This window comes from Pongo pygmaeus, chromosome 19 (genome assembly GCF_028885625.2).
Source record: "Pongo pygmaeus isolate AG05252 chromosome 19, NHGRI_mPonPyg2-v2.0_pri, whole genome shotgun sequence".
Taxonomy (NCBI): Eukaryota; Metazoa; Chordata; class Mammalia; order Primates; family Hominidae; genus Pongo; species Pongo pygmaeus.
Window position 1 is genome coordinate 45,999,480 of NC_072392.2, and position 18,086 is coordinate 46,017,565.

General features: G+C 38.7%; 1 protein-coding gene across 2 annotated transcripts in view; it reads left to right on the plus strand.

Annotated features, from left to right (window-relative positions):
* EFCAB5 (EF-hand calcium binding domain 5) overlaps positions 1 to 18,086 on the plus strand; it is a 183,751-nt gene that overhangs the window by 21,045 nt on the left and 144,620 nt on the right. For both annotated transcript variants that reach the window (XM_054458178.2, XM_054458180.2), the window contains exon 4: positions 6,072 to 6,648. In XM_054458178.2, the coding sequence (XP_054314153.2) occupies positions 6,072 to 6,648 (577 nt within the window). The remainder of the gene's footprint in view (positions 1 to 6,071; positions 6,649 to 18,086) is intronic.

An 18,086-nucleotide genomic window follows, 5' to 3' on the forward strand; every position in this document is an offset into this window, starting at 1 on the left:
CTATATATAGGATCATGTCATCTGTGAATAGAGACAGTTTTACCAATTTCTTTCCAATTTGGATGCCATTTGTTTGTTTTTCTTGTCTTATAGCTCTGGCTAGAACTCTGGTATGATGTTGAATAGCAGTGGTGAAAGTGGGCATTCTTTTCTTGTTACTGATTTTAGGGAGAAAGCTTTCAGTGTTCCATTACTGAGTGTCATGTTAACTGTGAACTTTTTATTTTTATTTTTGTTTTGAGATAGGGTCACTTTCTGTCGCCCAGACCGGAGTGAGTGGCATGATTATGGCTCACTGAAGCCTCAAACTCCAGGGTTCAAGTGATCCTCCCACCTTAGTCCCCCAAGTAGCTGGGACTATAGGCATGTGCTACCGTACCCAGCTAATTCTTAAATTTCTTGTAGAGACAGGATTTCACTGTGTTACCCAGGCTGGTCTTGAACTCCTGGACTCAAGCAATTCTCCCACCTCAGCCTCCTAAAGTGCTGGGATTACAGGCGTGAGCCACCACACCTGGCCAACTGTGGATTTTTAAATAACCACCTTTATTATTTTGAGGAATGTTCTCTCCATATGCATTGATTATGTGGCTTTTTTCCCCTTCATTTTATGAATGTGATGGATTACATTGCTTGATTTTCTTATGTTGAGCCACCTTTGCATTCCTGAGATAAATCTGGAAAGATTTCATGTTGAAAAGGCTTTTACTATGGTCTTTGATTTGATTTGTTAATATTTTGTTGAGGATTTTTGCATCTATATTCATAAGGAATATTGGTCTATAATTTTACTGTGATATTTATCTAGCTTTAGTATCAGAGTAATTCTATCCTCATAGAAAGAATTAGGAAGTGTTCCCGCCTCTTCAATTTTTTACAAGCATTTGGTAAGAATTCATTTCAATTCTTCTTTAAATATTTGACAGAAGTCACTAGTGAAGCCATCTGATCCAAGACTTTTCTTTGTTGGGAAGTTTCTGATCACTGATTCAATCTCTTTACTTGTTAGAGGTCTGATATGGTTTGAATGTGTGTCCCTTCCAAATCTAATGTTGAAATGTGACCTGTGATGTTGGAAGTGGGCCTAGTGGGAGGTTTTTGGGTTATGGGGTGGATCCCTCATGAATGGTTTGGTGCTGTTCTTGCAGTAATGAGTGAGTTCTCACTCTATGAGTTCATGTGAGATCTGGTTGTTTAAAAGAGCCTGGTACCCCTTCGCTCTCTCTCTCTTGCTCCCTCTCTCACCATGTGATATGCCAGCCCCCCCCCCGCCGCCTTCCACCATGATTATGAGCTTCTTGAGGCCTCACTGGGAACAGATGCTGGCACTGTTTCACACACAGCCTGCAGAACCATGAGCCAAATAAACCTCTTTTCTTTGTAAATTACTCAGTCTCAGGTATTCCTTTTTTTTTCAGGTATTTCTTTATAGAGACACAAAATAAGCTAACTAACACAAGATCTGTTGAGACTTTCTACTTCTTCTTGAGTCAGTTTAGGTAATTTCAAGGAATTGGTTCGTTTCTTCTAGGTTATCCAATATGTTAGCATACAATTGCTCATAGTATTCTCTTATAATCGTTTTTGTTTTCCAGGACAGAGTCTTGCTCTGTCGCCCAGAGCTGGGGTGCAATGGTGTGATCTTGGCTCACTGCAACCTCCACCTTCTGGGTTCAAGCAATTCTCCTGCTTCAGCCTCCCAAGTAGCTGGGATTAAAGGTGCATGCCACCACACCTGGCTAATTTTTGTATTTTTAGTAGAGACGGTGTTTCACCATGTTGGCAAGGCTGGTCTCGAACTCCTGACCTCGTGATTTGCCTGCCTTGGCCTCCCAAAGTGCTGGGATTACAGGTGTGAGCCACCACGCCCAGCCTATAATTTTTTTTTTTTTTTTAATCTCTGTAAGGTTGGTGATAATGTCCCCACTTTCATTTCTGATTTTGGTTATTTATGTATCTTTGCTAATGTTTTTTTCAGTCTAGCTCAAGGTTTATTCATTCTGTTGATTTTTTCAAAGAACCAATTTTTGGTTAAATTGTTTTTCTCTACTATTTTTCTATTCTCTCTTTTGTTTATCTCTACTTTAACCTTTATTATTTTCTTTCTTTTGCTAGTTTTGTGTTTAGTTTGCACTACTTTTTTTGAGTTTCTTAAGGTGTATAGGTTACTTATTTGACTTTTTTTTTTTTTTTTTTTGAGATGGAGTCTCACTCTGTCATCCAGGCTAGAGTGCAGTGGCCTGATCTCGGCTCACTGCAAGCTCTGCCTTCCGGGTTCACGCCATTCTCCTGCCTCAGCCTCCCGAGTAGTTTGGAGTACAGGCACCAGCCACATCTGGCTAATTTTTTTTTTTTAATTTACAGAGATGGGGTTTCATCACGTTAGCCAGTATGGTCTCGGTCTCCTGACCTCGGATTTGACTTTTTTAAATGTAATCACTGACAGCTATGTTTCCCTCTGAGCCCTTTTTTCACTGCATCCTATAAATTTTGATATGTTGTGTATTTATTTTCTTTGTCTCTTATTATTTTCTAATATCCCTTGTGATTTTTTTTGACCCATTAGTCATTTAAGAATGAGTCGTTTATTTTCTGTAGCTTTGTACGTTTTCTAGTTTTCCTTTATTGATTTCTAACTTCATCAAGCTTTGTGCTCTTCATTAAAGAGCAGATATTTTATATGGTATCTATTTTTTTTAAATCCATTGAGACTTGTTTTGTGGCCTAACATATGGTCGGTCTATCCTGGAGAATGTGCCATGTGCACTTGAGAAAAATATGTATTCTGCTGTTATATTGGGTAGACTATTGTATATATGACAGTTAGGACTAATTATAATTTTCGTATATGGTGTAAGGTAAGCATCCAGATTCATCCCTTTGCATGTAGATATCAGTTGTCATGGCACCGTTTGTTGAAGAGACTGTTTTTTCCATGAAATTGTCTTTGCACCCTTGTCAAAAATCAGTTGGTTTCAGAGTAGAAGAGGAACTTTAAAAAATATAATCAATTGGTCATAGATGTATGGGTTTATTTCTGGACTCTCAGTTTTATTCCATTGATCTATGTGTCTCTCCTTATGCCAGTACTACTTCAGTAAAGTTTTGTAGCTTTCTTCATATTAGTCTGACACATTTCTGTTTAGTTTATTTCTAGATATTTTAAATTTTTGTTGCTATAATGAAATGAAGCTTTATAAAATTATATTTTCATTGATAACTAAAAATGTAAAACATTTTAAATTGGTTATTAATTGGTAGTTCCAAGGAAATAAATTTGCTTTTGTATTTTAATCTTGTATCCTGTGTTTATTTGGTAGGCTTTTAAAAAATTTGTGGTAAATACATATATCATAATATTTACCATTTAAACTATGTTAAAGTGTACAATTCAGAGCCATTAAGTAAATTCACAATGTTATGCAACAATTACCACTGTCTAGTTCCAGAAAGTTTTTATCATTACAAATGGAAACTCCATTTAGTAAGCCTTTCAAAGCTGAAGACTTGTGTCTTTCTTCAGTTCTGAGAGATTTCTTACATTATTTATTTGAATATTTCATTATGTCTAACGCTTGGCTTACACCTTCTGACACTTTTATAAGATTAATATTAAATATTCTGGATTGGCTGGGCATGGTGGTTCATGCCTGTAATCCTAGCACTTTGGGAGGCCAAGGTGGGTGAATCACTTGAAGCCAGGAGTTCGAGACCAGCCTGAGCAACATAGTAAGACTTTGTCTTTACCAAAAAAAGAAAAAAATACAAAAATTAGTTGGGCACGGTGGCATGCACCTGTAATCCCAGCTGCTCGGGAGGCTGAGTATATGCTGTCATATTCTCATATACATATACATATGGGTATATGGTGTCGACATGATGTGTTACTGTTGATGTTAATAATGATCATTAGGCTGTGATAGTATTTGTCAGGTTTCTCTACTGTAAAGTTATTTTCCCCCTCCCATTTCCATATTGTACTCTTTGAGAGGAAGTCACTATATGCAGTCTGCACTTAAAGAGAGGGGAGTCATGCTCTACATCCTTGAGTGTGGAGTATCTACATAAATCATTTGGAATACTTCTGCACAGGAAATTTGTCTTTTTACTTATTTACTATAGTTTTTTTTCAGCACTTCCTTACTTTCTAGCACTACAAGATATTCCAGGCACTACAAGATATTCTTGTGTATATTTCCTATATACAAGATGAACCCAATCCTATAACCAGCTGTATCTCCAAGGAGTTCTGATTTTTTTTAATTGGAGAGTGATATTAGAAACCAAGATGTGAGCACTAGATGGTCTACGTTCTCTTAAGTGTTCTTTTTAATAACTTTTAATTTCTTCTAATTTCTCTGCTCTGAGGATATTCTTTTAAAGACTCCTTACATTTGTTCTATTTAATGGTATTTCCTTGAGTGGCATTAGTTATTCTGTTTGTTGAATTTAGTCATGGGGATGATTTTTCTTAAACATTCTGTGAATGTGTGCTTACATTTGAATTTGAGATTGTCTATTTGCTTTCCTATAGAGTTACTGTTTTCTATAGTCTGATGCCAGTGGGGGAAGGACAAGATGTGCAGACAGTGAAGCTGTCAATAGGTCATTTTCTCTGTGTGTGGAAATCTTGCTTCTCTAGCCTAAACATCTATATACCTTAACTCAGTGCAGGGGAAAACACTTCTGGTGCTTGATGATTAGCTCAAATGGGAATGAAGATATACAAAACGGTCAGTCTTTCCCCTATGACCCATATCTACATCCTCTAAACGTGGGGTGTCTCAAATCTGCTCCCAAATTTTATAGTGGTCTCCACCGTATCTTTTTAGTTCTATAGTTTCTTCAATCAGTTGAATTCCCCTGCTTTACATTTTTCAGAGATCTTCAAAATTCCTGACTCCTGAAGGCCCCCTTCATGATTGTAGTATTGTTATGCATTTTTTAAGTTTTAAAAACATACACACAACTTTTCCTGTCATTGCTAGAGATTTTGGTAGGGGAGGGGATGTAGGTGCCTGTTCTCAGTCTACCATCTTGGTCTAATATCTCCATTCTGCATTTAAAAAATGAAAACATAAAGGAAGCTGGGAATAAAATGAAGAGAAATGTATTTGAATATACATGTGTGGTAGACTCTTTGCTTACTCACCACACATTTCCTCACCTTTTTTTTTTTTTTTTTTTGAGACAAAGTCTCGCTGGAGTGCAGTGGCACGATCATGGCTCACTGCAGCCTCGACCTCCAGGGCTCAAGTGATCCTCCCACCTCAGCCTCCTGAGTAGCTGGGACCACAGGTGTATGCCACCATGCCTGGCTAATTTTTTTATTGTTTGTAGAAACAGCATCTTCCTAATGTTGCCTAGGCTGGTCTTGAACTCCAGGGCTCAAGCAGTCCTCCCGCCTTGGCCTCCCAAAATGTTGGGATTACAAATGTGAGCCACTGCACCCAGCATTCCCTACCTTTTTGCCTGCCAACTGAACCTCAGTGTTGTAGCAGATGAAAATCACTTGTTATCAGAGAGTTTGATCCAAACCCTGGCACCAAGAAATAAGTTATAATTTGTCTATACTATTCATAGTAATCCCATTTCCTTTTACCAGCGATTGGTCTGGGCATGGGCATGTATCCTAGTTAGGGCCAATGAAATGTAAAGGGAAGTCTTAGAGTGGGGAGTCTGGGATCTTCTCCTCTCGGATAATAAAACAGAGCCTCAAGAGGAGAAAAACCCTTTGTCCTCTAAGCGTTTTTGCTGTGAGGAAGTGATAGCTGGAGCTGTAATAGTCATCATGTGATCATGAGGTACAAGCAAAAAAATGAACGAAAATAAACAGAAACAGCTTACGTATTTAATGAAATCACTGAACTGCTGAATGGCTTCTGATTAAGTCAACAATAAATGTCTTTATGGTTAAAGTCACTTTGTCTGATTTTCTGTTATTTTCAGCTGACATTCTTCCAATCCACTGTGTAAATGGATACAAAAATTTTTTCAAATATTATTCTAAAGTCACATAGATTAAAATTTACTGCTAACATTTCTTACATTTCACTTTTTTTTCCCCTCAGAATTAAACCTGGAGGGGCAGCAAAAAATTTCACCTGGTTCAATAAAGGACTCTAAAACTGAAGCCTCAAGTAATATTGCAATTAGAAAATCTGCAAAAGTGATTTTTGCTTTAGATGAAACTGAACTGAAATCAAAGCCAGAGCACACATGGAAGAAAAACCTTTTTGAAAGAATGGAGGCAAGAGCCCAAGCAATGCAGCAGAAAATAATAGATAAGGAAAATCTGAAGAAGGAACTAGAAAAAAAGGCTGAAAAAAAACTCCCTAGGGATAATTTGGCCAAAGAGTGGTTTAATACTGAAAGCATGACACTGAATAATCGTGCATATTTGCTTGACAAACTTCTACCCACCTTAGTTCCTGGAGTAGAAAACATGTTAACTCAAGTAGAAAAGAAGAAGGTTTTGACAGAAGCTGACACTCCAAGAAAGTTTGACCCAATTAATTATTTGGGGGAATATTTAATGAGAAACAATCCTAATTATATCAAAGACCCAGGAATGTCTGGTTACCAGAGGGTGATGAAAGAAGTCACAGAAGACCTGAAGATATATGTTCCTGACACTATCTGCAACAGGTACAATCTGTTAGTTTCAGTTCATGATCTGTCTCCTTACATTGAAAAACTAGTAGAAAAAATAACGTAATCATAGACAGGACTTAAAAGAAGTGATTCTACAGTTGTTCAGAAAGTATTTATTGAGCTACTAGTATGTGCTTCACTCTTTTTGAGGTACTGTGAAGACTAACAAAATAAGTTCCTTGTATTCATAATTATCTCACTATGACTGGAAGTGTGTATTGATTTGTATTTTTATTTATCTGCCTGCACTGGAAAGTAAGCTATATGAAAGTTGGAACTTTTTAAAAATTTAACTTTCCATATAGGCAGTCTGGTTTAAAGGCCAATATGTAAAAAAAGTTATATAGTGAAAAGTTTCCCTCCATTCTTATCTTCCATCTACCCAATATTCCACCTCCACCATAAATAACTACTATTCTTAATTTTCTATAGATCCTTATAGAATTTCTTTATACATACATAAGGAAATGCAAACATGGATTATTAATTTTCTTTCTTTTACACAAAAGCATGTGGTATGTGTTACAAATACCCATTTTTACCTGCCATTTATCTTTTGTCATGTAGAAGATTTTTTATTTCTATATAGTCAAATTTAACTTTTCTTTTATGGCATCAGGATTTTGAGGCACTGTTAAATTTCAAAATATTAAAAGAATTCTTCCATGTTCTCTTCCAGAATTATTATTATTTTAATTTTCATTGTAAATACTGACTCATTTGGAATTTAACCTAGTGTAACATGTAAGGATTCAACTTTATCCTTTTTCAAATGTCTACTTAGTGGTCTCAATAAGAGTTGAGTAGTGTATCTTTGCCCCACTGTTTGGGATTGAGCCTTTATTAATAAATTCATATATATTTTGGGGTGTATTTCTGGATTTTTCCATCCTATTCCATTGGTCAGTCTCCCTTTCATGCATTCGTACCACACTGCTTTAATAATTGAGACTTTTAAATATATTCCATAGATCTGACAGTGCTGGTCCCCACTATTTGCTCTTCTTATTTTCTGATGTTTCCTGGCTATTTTTGTTTGTTTACTTTTTTATATGAATTATGGGAATAACTTGTCTACTCGAAAAAAAATGGGGAAGGAAAACGAAAAAACAAACCTTACAGGAATTTTTATTGAAATCTGATTACATCTATTAATACTCTTAGAAAACCAACATCTTCAAGGCTGCAATTAGCCAAAATTACACCACCGCACTCCAGCCTGGGTGCCAGAGTGAGATCCAGTCTCAAAAACAGACACACACACACACACACACACACACACACACCAGAAAACCAACATCTGTAATAATGATGAGTGTTTCGGGGTGTCTTTCCATTTGCTCATCTTATTTTGTATGAATTAGTGTTGCCCTAAAGTTTTTTTGCAGCTGGGTGTGGTGGCTCACGCCTGTAATCCCAGCACTTTGGGAGGCCAAGGCGGGCTGATCGCCTGAGGTCAGGAGTTTGAGACCAGCCTAGCCAACATGGCAAAACCCTGTCTCTACTAAAAATGCAAAAATTAGCCCAGCATGGTGATGCATGCCTGTAATCCCCGCTACTTGGGACGCTGAGGTGGGAGAATCACTTGAACCTGGGAGGCGGAGGCTGCAGTGAGCCGAGATGCACCACTGCACTCCAGCCTGGGCAACAGAGTGAGACTCCATCTCAAAAAAAAAAAAAGATTTTTATGTAGGTTTTGTATCTCTCTTATTAGATTCATTACTAGTTATTTTTATCATTCTTTGTTGCTATTTTAAGCAGGGCTTTCTTCTGTTACCATATTTTCTATCTGGATGTAGTCTGAAGACATGAAAGCTACTAATTTCTATATATTTTTGTACCCTGCTACCTTACTGAGTTCTCTTACTGTAACATTTTAGTTGGTTTCTTGGGTTTTCTAGGGAGGTAACCATTGTCTGCAAATAATAGTAGTTTTCCTTCTTCCTTTTCAATTTTTATACTAATATCCTACTACCTCCAATACAATATTAAATAATAGTGGTGATATGGGCATCCCTGTCTTTTTACAACTTTAGTAGAAATGCTGCTTCTGTTACTGCTTCATTATGGGCAGTTTTTATATTACTAGTTCTATTCCATTTGGATATGAAAAACATTTTATCTCAATGGGAAAATGTACCTAATTTCTACCTTTCAGAGTGATTTTTAAAAATTAAGACTTGATTTTATCAGATGCTTTTTCAACACCTATGAAAGTGATAATATGATTTTCACCTTAGATTCCTTAATGATGAATTTTATTAATAGATTTCCTACTATTCAATTATCTTAGAATTCCTGAAATAAATCCTGCTTGGTTGCTATGTATTTGGGTACACTGAAATATGCTTCCTACTTGTAAGACAGAATAAATATTTCTTTCCTTTTAATTACAGATTTTTCAGAATACGGTATATATCTATCTATCTACCTATCAATAGTCACCGCTAGTGGCAGCAAATGAAAAATGTTTTCCCCTTTTGGGAAAGGGTTCCTTTTTCAGTATCATCATGGATGCATGGATCTTAATATATATTCAATATATTTTAATCAGTTGTAGTCATTTTTTTCCTGTTAGATGCTCAAATTGCACCAACTTTGGCTTCTGTTTTCTGACATTACCCCTTTAGTCTTTGAAAACTTCATGCATTTTTTTTTTTTTTTTTTTAAATGGAGTCTTGCTCTGTCGCCCAGGCTGGAGTGCAGTGGAGCGATCTCTGCTCACTGCAAGCTCCTCCCGAGTTCACGCCATTCTCCTACCTCAGCCTCCGGAGTAGCTGGGACTACAGGCGCCTGCCACCACGCCCGGCTAATTTTTTTTTTTTTTTTTTTTTTGTATTTTTAGTAGACATGGGGTTTCACCGCCTTAGCCAGGATGGTCTCGATCTCCTGACCTCGTGATCCGCCCGCCTCGGCCTCCCAAAGTGCTGGTATTACAAGCGTGAGCTACCGCGCCCGGCCCATGCATTTTTTAAATGGATTCCTGGCTCCTTTTAATGGGGATCACTCACTCGTGAGCTAGGAGTGCTCATAAATATTGTGTAGTCATTGTTTCTAGGCCCTTCACGACTAAAACATATAATTTTTAGAGTCAATGGCCCGTGACCAGACGTCACCTGCAGCCTCTTCGGGCATGCCACCGCTGCCGGGCCTGCTGTACGACCCGCGGGCTCTGGGCCATGCCTGCTCTTGCGCCCGGCTCAGGAGGACCCTTGTTGATCCAGGAGTGGACCCTGGTCTCATTGAAGCCAGTTGGGGTCTTGTGGCGGCCTGTTAGGGATGTGATCCAGCGCTTTGGAGGCAGGGCTTCAAGCTGGTAGAGATGAAGATCCTGTGGCCGGCCAGAAAGCGTCCTTGCTGAACACTACCAGGACCTGTGAAGGAAGCCCTTCTACCCAGCCCTCCTTAGCTATGTGAGCTCCAGGCCTGTTGATGGCCATGGTCTGGGAAGGGTGCAATGTGATCCACGCCTCGAGGGCCATGATAGGATACACTGACAGGGCTGAGGCTGACTCTGTGACCACATGGGGAGACTTCAGCGACGTCCACATCAGCAGGAACATCATTCACACCAGCTATTCAGGGTAGGGGATCAGAAAGAGATCCAGCTGTGGTTTGAAAGCAGTGAGCTGGTGAACTAGCTCCCTTAGACAGGGGCCACTGCAGGAGCGTCTTCTCAGCCAGAGGGCTCAGGCTCCCCTTGGCCACCCCAGCCTTGGTCCACCAGGACCAACTACCTCTGTCACAGGAACCCAAGCCCACACTCCTACAAGTCTCTCCCAAACCATTTCCCTGTGCACGTTCTGCCCCACCCCAGCCCTGAGGACTTTGAGCCACAAACTTTATGTGCCTTTCTGTATCTTAGCCAGCACAAGATTGGGCCAAAACCTTTCTGCGCCAAACTGCCAGACAGCCTTTGGGGTGTCTTCAAAAGTGGGTAAGGCAACCTCTCCTCCCGCAAAAAGGAGACATTAAAATTCGCTGTGCTGAGAAAAGAAATATGTAATTTAAAAAATGAGTTAATATTGACAGTTGCATATTAAATATAATGTTTCAGGTCTTTATCTAATTTCTTTGATATTTATATTTCCTTTTTCCTTTTTTTTTTTTTTTTTTTGAGACAGAGACTCGCTCTGTCACCCAGGCTGGAGTGCAGTGGCGGGATCTCGGCTCACTGCAACCTCTGCCTCTGCGTTCAAGCAGTTCTCTGCCTCAGCTTCCTGAGTAGCTGGGATTACAGGCACCCACCACTACACCCTGCTAATTTTTGTTATTTTTCGTAGAGACAGGGTTTCACCATATTGGCCAGGCTGGTCTTGAACTCCTGGCCTCGTGATCCACCCGCCTTGGCCTCCCAAAGTGCTGGGATTACAGGCGTGAGCCACCGCGCCTGGCCTGTATTTCCTTTTATCTTACACAGAAAATCTTGGTTCCTAATTACATTGACATAATTACTGATTTGTTTTATCCTACAGTTTACATAAAAGCTTCAAAATGGCCCAGCGCAGTGGCTCAAGCCTGTAATCCCAGGACTTTGAGAGGCCAAGATGGGTGGATCACCTGAGGTCAAGAGTTCGAGACCACCCTGGCCAACATGGTGAAACCCCGTCTTACTAAAAATACAAAAATTAACTGAGTGTGGTGGTGCGTGCCTGTAATCCCAGCTACTTGGGAGGCTGAGGCAGGAGAATTGCTTGAACCCGGAAGGCAGAGGTTGCAGTGAGCCGAGATCGTGCCACCTGCACTCCAGCTTGGGTGACAGAATGAAACTCTATCTAAAAAAAAAAAAAAAAAAAAAAGCTTCAAAATAATAATACCAACAAGCTTACTAATAATAAAAATATTAAACAAGGCTTTACATTTATTTGCAGGTTTTTGGTCCTTAGAATATATACTTGCCAGGTGCAGTGACTCACACCTGTAATTCCAGCACTTTGAGAGGGATCTGTTGAGCCCAGGAGTTCGAGACCAGCCTGGGCAACATAGCAAGACCCTGTCTCTACAAATAATAAAAAAAAAAAAATTAGCTTGGCTTGGTGGCACATGCCTGCTACTGCCAGCTACTCCAGAGGCTGAGGTGGGAGGATCACTTGAGCCTGGGAGATCAAGACTGCAGTGAGCTGGGTCATGACACTGCACTCTATCCTGGGTGACAGAGCAAAACCCTGTCTCAAAAAAAAAAAGAATATGTCTCACTAGGTATATATATGTAAAAAATAGAGCCATGCAAAAAACTAGAAAAAAACAGGGATTAAATCCCTTTATGCTGGAGATAATCCTTTTTAACCATGACTCAAGATCATGAAAATTTTGAAAAATTTCAGTACATAAAAAATGAAAGCGTTTTTCCTGGTAAATTGAGTCACAACTTCTCAGTTCTGCTGTCGTAGTGCAAAAGCAGTCATAGCATATATGTAAATGAGAGAGCATGGCTGTGTTCCAATAAAACTTTATTCATGGATACTGAAATTTGAATTTCATATAATCTTCACATGGCACAAAATATTATTCATCTTTTGATTTTAAAAAATGATTTAGGCTGAACACAGTGGCTCACACCTGTAATCCTAGCACTTTGAGAAGGTGAGGACAGGAGGATTACTTGAGGCTGCGAGTTCAAGACCAGCCTGGGCAACACAATGAGACTCTATCTCTAAAAAATAAATAAATAAATAAAAAATACAATTTTTAAAATAAAAAACTAAAAATATAACAACCCCTCAGCTTTTGAGCCATACAAAACCAGTCAGTGGGCCAGTTTTAGCCCCCAGGTTGTAATTTGCTGAACTTTTGTCTAAATGGTATCTATTAGGTCTCTTCCAGGTCTAAAACAAAAGTGATACACTTTTCCTTTTAATATCTTCTGACATACAGACCTACACTAAATTTTTTTCTTCTTCTTTTTTTTTTTTTTTTTTTGAGACAAAGTCTCACTCTTGTCCCCCAGTCAGGAGTGCAATGGCACGATCTCAGCTCACTGCAACCTCTGCCTTCGGGGTTCAAGCGATTCTCCTGCCTCAGCCTCCCAAGTAGCTGGGATTACAGGTGCATACCACCATGCCCAGCTAATTTTTTGTATTTTAAGTAGAGATGGGGTTTCACCATGTTGGCCAGGCTGGTCTCGAACTCCTGACCTCAGGTGATCTACCCACCTCGGCCTCCCAAAGTGCTGGGATTACAGGCGTGAGCCACCGCACCCGGCCCACCTACACTAAAATTTATAATTCCTTTTGACTTGTTTTAGTGTCCTTCCTATAGGGTAAACAACTAATTAGAAGCTTTAGAATAGTAATTCTTTTGGAATTAGGCACAGATATCCCTCTGGGATAAAGTAAGAGATACGTGCAGAACTCTTGTTTTATGTGTGGTTATGAAATTTTTATTTTCAGTTGAAACAGGCTTTCTAAGATCATGGTTGTCTATCAATGACACCAGAATCACCTGGGGTGCTTGGTTAAAAGTGCAGATTCCTAGATCCTTCCTCAGATCTTCTGAATCAGAACCTCTAGGAATGCATTTAAAACAAGTTCCATAAGAGGTTATTATTGCACACTAAAGTTTCAAGACCAAATTAAAAAGAAAACAAATTAAGAGAGTTTTAGTACTAGTGAAAACTTCTAGTAGCATGCAGGAAGCAGTTTCATTAAATTTAATAAATAGCTTAAGGAACATTTCTGCTCACCATCTGTTCTTGCAGTGCAATAAATTAGACTGTATTTAGATCTATTTCCAGTAAAAATACTTACAATCTGTGAACTGATGTTGTCTGTAAACAAATATATTGACAAACACTTCCTCTTGTTACAGATATGTAAATCTCAATGGGTACGTAAAACTCTAGACATTTATTGTCTATAATAAGATAGTAATAAGCACACTAGGACATTGGGTTCCATGACACAGGAGAATTAGGTTGTTTCACTGATGTTTCTTGAACTGGGAGTTTGACTTCTTAGGGTCATTTGAGGCTTGGTAAAAGTTTTAGTTAATGGTTGCTCTATTGGAGCAACACTGTTGCAGGAATTTCATGAAATAATTAATCAAAGTTGCTTTGTTTACCTGGATTGTTAGAATTGGGGCTTCATCTTTTTCTGGCAAAAATCCAAGATCTGTATGTCAACAGATGATAGTGTCAGGCATTTGTAGAATATTCAGAAATCCTAAGGATGTTTACAACAGTGTGTTCTGCTCCTAATCCCTATGGACTTAAAGCTTATATACCCAGCAATATTAGTAAAAACAGTCCTGCTTTGAAATTCTCAGAACTATACCATTGTTTGTGTTACCTTCAATCCATCGCAAAGCCTTAGAAAAGTCCATTCACTTTAGGAATGAAATTTTCCTGAATTATAGCCAAGAAAAAAAGTCAAAGAAAGTGTATGTGTTTTAATGAGACTATCTTCTTGTGGTAATGTTTAAGTGTTCATTTGCTTCCGCTTGATCCAAAAAGCTTTTGTCTGCCTACTTTCCAGGACAAAAGGGATTCATCTCTGTTAGGTCTCTAAAAACAACAGATAGAGAAGACACTGCTTACTTATTTGGAACAATTTTTATAGTTGTAGCCACTATATCTGAAAAATACAGTATCACTGCTGTTTGTAGGTTTTATATGTGCAATGTAATTTACTACTTTTCATTGGGGCTCTTGAAAGACATAGATATAGAATTAAAGTGTAATTCTTACATGCAGTTTTGGACAACTGTAAAGTAGGTTAAGTTTGTATCACTTGCTTTTCTTCATATTTTCTTTTCTTTTAGTATGCTTTTTAAAAAGTATCTTTTCCCTCTGACTCTTGATTTCTCCAGTGTTTGGGATTGCATATTTGAAGGTCATTACCACCTTATTATGAATTGATAATGAAAAATATTTGCTCCTAAAATAGGATTACAAACTTTCAATAGCCTAATTATGATGGTGGTTACACATACTCAAATATGTTAAAATTCATAAAACTATGTGACAAAGAAGGTAAATTTTACTGTATGATATTTTTTAAAATATAAAACTTTTAAGCAGTAAAAAAAGAAAACTGTTAATGTTAGAATTTCAGACTATTCTACTTTACTACAAATTTCCTCTCTTTTCTCCACTAGTCTTGAACCATAATAACCTAGAACGAGTTCAAATGAACCGGAAAGTAGATCTAAGAGACCCAAAACAGAAGCTTGTATCTTTTCCTGTATAATGCATACCCAGTTCTGCCTTGGTAGTGATCTCTGATAATTGCATATTCACTATGGGGTCTGTGTTGCAGTTTGAGATATCTTTTGGGCATTTTTCTGTGACTCCTCTTTATTAGCCTTATGCATTAATCATGGAACATTTAATCCATAAAGAGAGAGAAACACAAAGAGGTATTTCAAAGAATTACTTTCTCTACCACAGCTACATACAAAAGAAGAGCAAGTTAGTATAAATACTCAAGACTTAAGGATACACAAACCAAGTAAAATTTCAAGGAGCGAGGGACACAGGCCTTTATTTTATTAATTTCTTGCATATTAACTCGTGTAGTGTTCAAGGAATTTATGTAAACTATGTGACAAAAATCTATTGTGTGTGTTTCTATTGGAATGTGTTATTTGCAGAGTTCTCAGATCTGCTTCAAAGTACTTTTTGTATTTTTTTTTTTTTTAAATGCTTCAAAATGTCCTACTCATCCTTACAAGATGCCAGCAGTAGGACTTGGCAAGACAGAGGGAATGTTTCATCCTTGATATGGGTCTTCCTGAGTTGCCAGGAGACAGTGGCTTCCTAGACAGCTGTCTGCTCATATTCTACACCAGCTGCCACCTATTTACTGAGCCATGTGCTTATATTATGCTAGGTGCTTCTGCACAGGTGATATTAGTAATATTAATCATCTTGTCGATTTATACTGAATATCAAATTTTATCAATCCAGTAAGACAGATTATGAGTGATGTGAGTGAATGGACAAGGAAAATATTTTTGTAGTATTCAAATGACTGTTACATCCAATGGAATGGTGGTAGGACTTTATCCAAACAGGTTCTACTCTTGTTCAACCTGAAGCATAATGATAATTTATATACACTGACTAGTTGCATGTCCATCTCTAAACCTTACTCTGTTGTGTATGTATATATCCCATTATTAAATACTTAAGAAATTTAACCACTTATGGACTGCAAGATCATGGTCTCCCTGGATGACATCCTTGTATTCTACACCCTACCCTGCAACTTGATATTAAATGAGTCTCTGGTTTGCTTCAATGACATAGTATGTTCCTAATGTTAGAGACTGAGGTAGAGACTGAGTCAAGTTCTCTCCAGCTAGGGCTGGGTATCTGGTACAATGCCTGACAAGGTGTGGTTGTCCTGAAGTAGAAACTCCTAAGACTATCGAGGATGTCCAGAAATTTTTAGGATTTTCCGTATTAATTCCATTGATTCATTTAAAAGTATTCAGTGACAGCCTCAAAAGAAGATAATTTGTCTGTTCATAGAGGAGGTTCTGGCCTTCGAATGGCTGAAGACCTTATATGCAATTGCTTTGGTTGTTACATCCTCTGTGCTAACTCAGCCTTTCACCATTGAAACAGATGCTTCCCAGCTTCCCTGGGGCAGGGGGGATAGGGGGAGTGGGGAGTATGCTTACTCTATTGGCCTCTGCCCTGCTCTTACTTTTCCAAAAAGGTGGCTCAATTGGAACTCAACTCACCTCATTTAGAAATAGGAAATCCTGGCTGGGCACGGTGGCTCACGCCTGTAATCTCAGCACTTTGGGAGGACGAGGTGGGCGGATCACAAGGTCAGGAGTTCAAGACCAGCCTGGCCAACGTAGTGAAACCCTGTCTCTACTAAAAATACAAAATTTAGCCAGGTGTGGTGGCACGCACCTGTAGTCCCAGCTACTCGGGAGTGAGAGAATTGCTTGAACCTGGGAGGCGGAGGCTGCAGTGAGCTGAGACCACACCATTGCACTCCAGCCTGGGTGACAGAGTGAGATTCCATTTCAAAAAAAAAAAAAGGAAATCCTCACCATTGAGGCCAGCTGTAAAGCTTGGAGGCATTATATCTGAGCTACCCAGCATATAGTAACAATGACCACTAAGCCCTGATTTAGTCCATCCTGGCCAGATAGGCTGCATTATTTATGCATAACAGTTTTACTACCATACATATTAACTAATCAAAACCACCAGCCAAGTGTCCTCTTTGGGAATCCAGAGTGCCAGCTTTCTCTGTCTAAAACATCCCTCCCCTTGTTTCTTTAGCTGGCTAAGTTCTCCTTGTCCTTCAGTAGTCAGCTATAGCACCACTTTTGTCACCGTTGGTCTGGATTAAGTGCTTTTTCTATATATTTCTTACATTTCTGAAACACCTGTAGGCTCATGTCAGCCCCCTTAGCACACTGTAATGTAATTGTTATTTACCTTCCCATAATCCCTTTGAAGACAAGGGCTATCTTCTATTATACCTATATTTGAAACTGAGCACAATGCCTGGCATGAGCTGGAGCTCAATAAATGTTAGATGAATTAATTAATAACAAACTTACTAGCTGGCCACGGTGGCTCACGCCTGTAATCCCACCACTTTAGGAGGCCGAGGCAGGTGGATCACCTGAGGTCAGGAGTTCGAGAGCAGCCTGACCAACATGGTGAAACCCCCATCTCTACTAAAAATACAAAATTAGCTGGGCATGGTGGTGCATGGCTGTAATCCCAACTACTCGGGAGGCTGAGGCAGGAGAATTGCTTGACCCCGGGAGGCGGAGGTTGCAGTGAGCTGAGATCGGGCCATTGCACTCCAGCCTGGGCAACAACAGTGAAACTCCGTCTCAAAAACAAACAAACAAAACTTAAACTTACTGAGGAACCTTTACTCAGTCAATTAGTATTTATTGCATAACTACTGAGTTCTCAGTGGTGAGCTATACCTTATAGGGAAAAAATACAAAATTTGATTTTTGTCATGAAGAACTTATACAGTCTATTTGAGGAAATATAACTAAAACAGCCAATTTTATCAAAAGCAGTTGTCCATATACACTCTCCCCACCTCCCACACATTTTTTAACCTGTTACTTCTGGCTTCTGTGCCAGGCTTTCTCTAATAAATGGCACTTGCCAAAACCACAATGTTTTCCATGCTTCTAGGCCCAGTAGAAAGTTTGCCATTTTTATCTTACTTGACCTCTTAGCATTATTTCCATCTTGAAATACTTTTTCCCTCCTCTTCCATGATATCATACTTGTCTAGCTTTCCTTCTATTTCTCTATTTAGTCCTTCTCTGTGTCCTTTTCTGGCTCATTCTCTGCTACTTGATCTTCAAATATTAAAGTTCTTTAACCTGTCACTCTATATTTCATCCCTGAGTGCTCTCATTCCAACATGACTTGTTACCATCTATACATTCATGATTTTAGATTTATATCTTTGATTCAAACACCTTATTTGAGC